Source organism: Clupea harengus, unplaced genomic scaffold (genome assembly GCF_900700415.2).
Source record: "Clupea harengus unplaced genomic scaffold, Ch_v2.0.2, whole genome shotgun sequence".
Classification (NCBI taxonomy): Eukaryota; Metazoa; Chordata; class Actinopteri; order Clupeiformes; family Clupeidae; genus Clupea; species Clupea harengus.
Genome location: NW_024879631.1, coordinates 1 through 5,000, shown reverse-complemented (window position 1 = coordinate 5,000; position 5,000 = coordinate 1). Strand labels below are relative to the sequence as shown.

At 46.8% G+C, this 5,000-nt stretch overlaps 1 protein-coding gene across 1 annotated transcript in view; it reads left to right on the top strand.

Annotated features, from left to right (window-relative positions):
• LOC105892858 (lutropin-choriogonadotropic hormone receptor-like) overlaps nucleotides 1-4,898 on the top strand; it is a 20,483-nt gene extending 15,585 nt beyond the window's left edge. Inside the window, exons 9-11 of the mRNA XM_042704322.1 lie at nucleotides 21-206; nucleotides 1,462-1,530; nucleotides 2,984-4,898. Coding sequence (XP_042560256.1) covers nucleotides 21-206; nucleotides 1,462-1,530; nucleotides 2,984-4,169 — 1,441 coding nt within the window. The 3' untranslated portion in view covers nucleotides 4,170-4,898. The remainder of the gene's footprint in view (nucleotides 1-20; nucleotides 207-1,461; nucleotides 1,531-2,983) is intronic.
• Nucleotides 4,899-5,000: the final 102 nt, after the last annotated feature.

Sequence of the window (5,000 nt, the reverse complement as noted above, 5' to 3'; positions counted from 1 at the left end):
TGTTGCTTCTGTGCCCCCAGGGACGTGTCCTCGACCGGGCTGGACACCCTACCGCCCCGTGGCCTCGAGTCGGTTGGGGTACTGATGGCCCAGGCAGCGTTTGCCCTGAAGAGACTTCCGAACTTCAACAGCCTGCGAAGCCTCTGGTCCGCCAGTCTGACCTACCCCAGCCACTGCTGCGCTCTGCACAGCTGGAATGCTCACAGGTGAGAGGCTGGTGGTGTGTGTGTGTGTGTGTGTGTGTGTGTGTGTGTGTGTGTGTGTGTATGCTCACAGGTGAGAGGCTGGGAATGACTGCAGCTACAGTGTGTGTGTGTGTGTGTGTGTGTGTGTGTGTGTGTGTGTGTGTGTGTATGCTCACAGGTGAGAGGCTGGGAATGCCTGCAGCTACAGTGTGTGTGTGTGTGTGTGTGTGTGTGTGTGTGTGTGTGTGTGTGTGTGTGTGTGTGCTCACAGGTGAGAGGCGGGGAATGACTGCAGCTACAGTGTGTGTGTGTGTGTGTGTGTGTGTGTGTGTGTGTTTGTGTGTGTGTGTGTGTGTGTGTGTGTGTGTGTGTTTGTGTGTGTGTGCTCACAGGTGAGAGCCTGGGAATGACTGCAGCTACGGCAGCCAAAGGGTTTAATCTGTTTTGCCCTTTAAACATTTTATACAAAAACATATTTCACTGTGAAAAAGTGCACAAATACATTCCCATTTTGTCTGTAGTTTTGCTACTGAAGATTGCTTTACATTTGAGGTCATCAGTGGGAATTGTTTGTGGAGGAGAAACCGCTTGCTTTGTTTGCCAAACAATTTAATGGGCATTTCCCGAAACAGCAACAAAGTTGCTTTGTAAATAGTTGGCTGACCTGTAACAAACTGTATTGTCAGGTCAGAGTATTCAGACATGTGGAACCAGCCTTCAGCTGTGTTACTTTATATGCAGGAGCACAGATTGCATACCAAAATAAACGTGTTGAACCAAAATAAATAAATATGTCCAATCAAGTTTTAATGTAGAAACAGTTTGTATGACAATACTACCAATGCATAGCTAAACCATTAATAATACTGCAGAGTGGGTGGGTGCTTTGAAGGGGACAGTTGTGAGTGTTAGCGAGTCGCTTGGATGCAAGTGTTTTTTTATTTTGAAAGCATACAGGCAGGACACACTGATACAGACTGGGGAAAGTGAAAGGCAGGTGTCACAGTGACATTATGAAGACACAGACGGTGACAGATACTGCTAAACTAACACAGGGAACTACACAGCAATAAACACCGATGATAACAGACACACACACTCACATTAGACACAAACGGGAGACATGAGCTGCCTTCTCATTTGGAACATTTACACAGAATTCACACTCAGCATGCCGTGTGCTCCTCACAGTCTTTCACGTCGCTAACCCCCCTGTATATTACAATATTAAATAACGTTTAATAATATTTACCATAACTTGATATCAATTCTCCAGGGAATCGTCTCTTATTGCTGCCGTGAACAATGGGTCCGTATCCTGTGAAGAGGACACGCCCTCAGCAGGGTAAGTTCACGGGTCGTGGTGTCTTCGCTGCGTTTGCCAAAGTAAAAATTTGTGTATTTTATTAAGATTCCTTGTTAATTGACAAAATCATTCTTCAAGATGCTTGACCAAATAATCATCCCATTCTTGTGGGCAGGCAAGGCTGCCAGAATTAACAAAAGCGCTCTGCAGGCAGCAAGACAAGAGGGTGGCCTGGGCTTACCAAATTTCATGTTCTACTACAGGGCAGCAAATATACAAAAAATACTCAGCTGGTGGTATGAGGGTGAGTTGGACTGGTGTAAAATGGAGTCCCTCTCCTGCCACACCTCCTCACTTGTAGCTCTGACATGCTCCCCTTTACCATTCTCAGCCACAAACTATACTTCAAACCCTGTAATCTTGTCAACCTTAAAAAGTATGGACACAGTTCTGCAAACACTTCAAACTAAACAATTTCATCCTCCTTGGTCTATTATGCAATAATCATAATTTTTTACCTTCCAAACTTGACTCTACATTTACACTTTGGAAGGAGAAAGGTATCACATCATTCTGAGATCTGTTTTTAAATGGGGTATTTGTCGACTTTAAAAGTTTGTCGCATGAGCATGACCTACACCAAGGCAACTTCCTCCGCTACCTCCAGGTTCGCAGTTTTGTCAAAGATAATTGCAGCACATTCCCATCTCTGCCTGCAGACTTACCAAAGATTCTTGACAGACCTGAAAGCCTGACAAGGATGGTGTCTAAGTTATACACAAATATCCTTCAATCCAACCCCTCACCGCTGCTCAAAGTTAAACAGCAGTGGGAAAATGAGCTAGGAGACACAGATATCACTCCCTGTCCATTTATTGCCATATTTGAAGTGCCCCTGAACCACTCTCAATTTAGTAAACACAAATGAAATGTTTTAGCATTTGCCTCTCTAATTGCCCGCAGATGTATCCTTCTACACTGGAAGTCACCCAAACCCCCAGCAGATAAGTCTTGGGAGACTGATCTAATGTCATTCCTTAAGCTGGAAAAGATCACATTCTCACTTAGAGGGTCGACTGGGAAATTCTACACTACATGGCAGCCTCTCCGCTCATATTTTGAATAATGTAGCTACGACTCCTACTACTTAGAATTAAAGTACCAGTACCAGTTGTACTGTTGCATACAGATACTTTGATTGAGTCGACACATTGATAGAGAAAGGTGGACCAACTTGGGATGGGAGCGTGGGTGGGTTTTGTATATGTTTCTTTCTTTCTTGTATATCTTTTATTTTTTTACATGTCTGTTTAAAAAAAAAAGAAAAGTTGACCACACAGCTAATTGTACAAGATATATGCTATGCGATGTGATGTGTTTCAATAAACAAATGTATAAAAAAAAAAAGATTCCTTGTTAATTAAATTCCCACAAGGTCAATTGAAGCTGAGGTGTCATTAAACGTTTCTCCCTCTTGTCTTGGTGTGTAAAGCTGCAGAGCGTTGGAGCCTCCTGTCATCAGTGATATGACATTTGAGGAGGAGACTTTTGGCAGTGTGGATTCACTGTATCCAGAGCTAGACCTCTTCAGGAGAAGAACAGCCCTGAAGTGCAGCCCAGAGGCCGACGCTTTCAACCCCTGCGAGGACCTGGCAGGCTTCGGCTTCCTGCGCGTGGCCATCTGGTTCATCAACATCCTGGCCATCGTCGGCAACCTGACTGTTTTGCTGGTCTTCTTCACGAGCGGCACCAAGCTGACGGTCCCACGCTTCCTGATGTGCCACCTGGCCTTCGCCGACCTCTGCATCGGCGTCTACCTGCTGATGATCGCGGCCGTGGACCTGCGGACGCGTGGCCACTACAGCCAGCACGCCATCGAGTGGCAGACCGGCACGGGCTGCAGTGTGGCCGGCTTCCTGGCCGTGTTTGGCGGGGAGCTGTCGGTGTACACGCTCTGCACCATCACCCTGGAGCGCTGGCACACCATCAACCACGCCCTCCACCTGGAGCGTCGCATGGGCCTGTCCCACGCCGCCGCCATCATGGCCGCCGGCTGGCTCCTGTGCCTGGGCGTGGCGCTGCTGCCCCTGGTGGGCGTGAGCAGCTACAGCAAGGTGAGCATGTGCCTGACCATGGACATCGAGACGCCCCTGGCTCAGGCCTTCATCATCCTGCTGCTCCTCTTCAACGTGGGGGCCTTCCTGGCGGTGTGCGCGTGCTACGTGCGCATCTACGTCGCCGTGCACAACCCCGAGTTCCCGGGCCGCAGCGCCGACACCAAGATCGCCAAGCGCATGGCCGTGCTGATCTTCACCGACTTCCTCTGCATGGCGCCCATCTCCTTCTTCGCCATCTCCGCCGCCTTCAAGGTGCCCCTCATCACCGTCACCAACTCCAAGATCCTGCTGGTGCTCTTCTACCCCATCAACTCCTGCGCCAACCCTTTCCTGTACGCCATCTGCACCAAGGCCTTCCGGAAGGACGCCTGCAAGCTCCTGAGCTCCATGGGCTGCTGCGAGATCAAGGCCAGTCTCTACCGCATGAAGACCTACTGCTCGGGGAGCATGGCCAAAAGCCACTCCGACGGGGGGGCCAAGCGCCTGCGAGGGGGGCAGGACCCGTCATCCTTCCAGCATCAGAAGCAGCTCAAACCAGAGGCCAAGGGCAAAGATGGATGAAAAACATGAAACTGATTCAGTGACCCAATACCACCAGTTAATGTGCGCTCTTACTCATCTCAAAGATATTGTTAGTTATCAGTCATCTCATACACCTGACCTCTCATGACGCCTGTGTCCCTGATCAGTATTAGACTTACGTCTGTGTAAATAATGTGTTCTGAGTTACTCGAAAAAGGGATGAACATTGTCAGACAAAACTGTAGGATTGGCACTATGGTTCTTGGTAAAAAAAAAAAGGGGGACCTGCATTAAATTGAAAACTAGACTGGCTTACCACACATGCCAAGCTTGCCCGTCATGAACGTGTTTACTTTTTACTTCGCTGGCACATATCATCCCAGATTCAAAGAGCAAGATATGGCATAGTTCTTATTTCAGTCTCAAAATGCATTTATTGAAATGAACCAAAAAACAAATATGTAGTTGTTTGGGTGTTGGATCATAGTTTCACTCCATTATGAATTGTGCGGGCCTCATTCTTTGAATGTCGTAAGTTAAACCTTGTGTGTTAAAAGATAAAAAAGCTTCTTTGACTTTTTGCCTTATGAATACATTGTAAACAAATCTAGTCTCTCTTTACTAACAAAGTCAGTATTGTTCTGTTACTCTGTGGCTCACACTCTTATTTAGCTGACAAGTTAAACAGCTTTTAGTAGAATTAAGCTGACAGTGTAGTCTTCTAAGATGCATTTGGATTCCAAACCCTGAATGATTCAATGGTATTGAAATCTGAGGTTTTTTTTTCAAAGGTCAAAAGATAATACTTGATGTTCCAAACAAGTGACAGTCATTCGAAAAAAGAAAAAAATCGAATCAGTTTATTTTTTA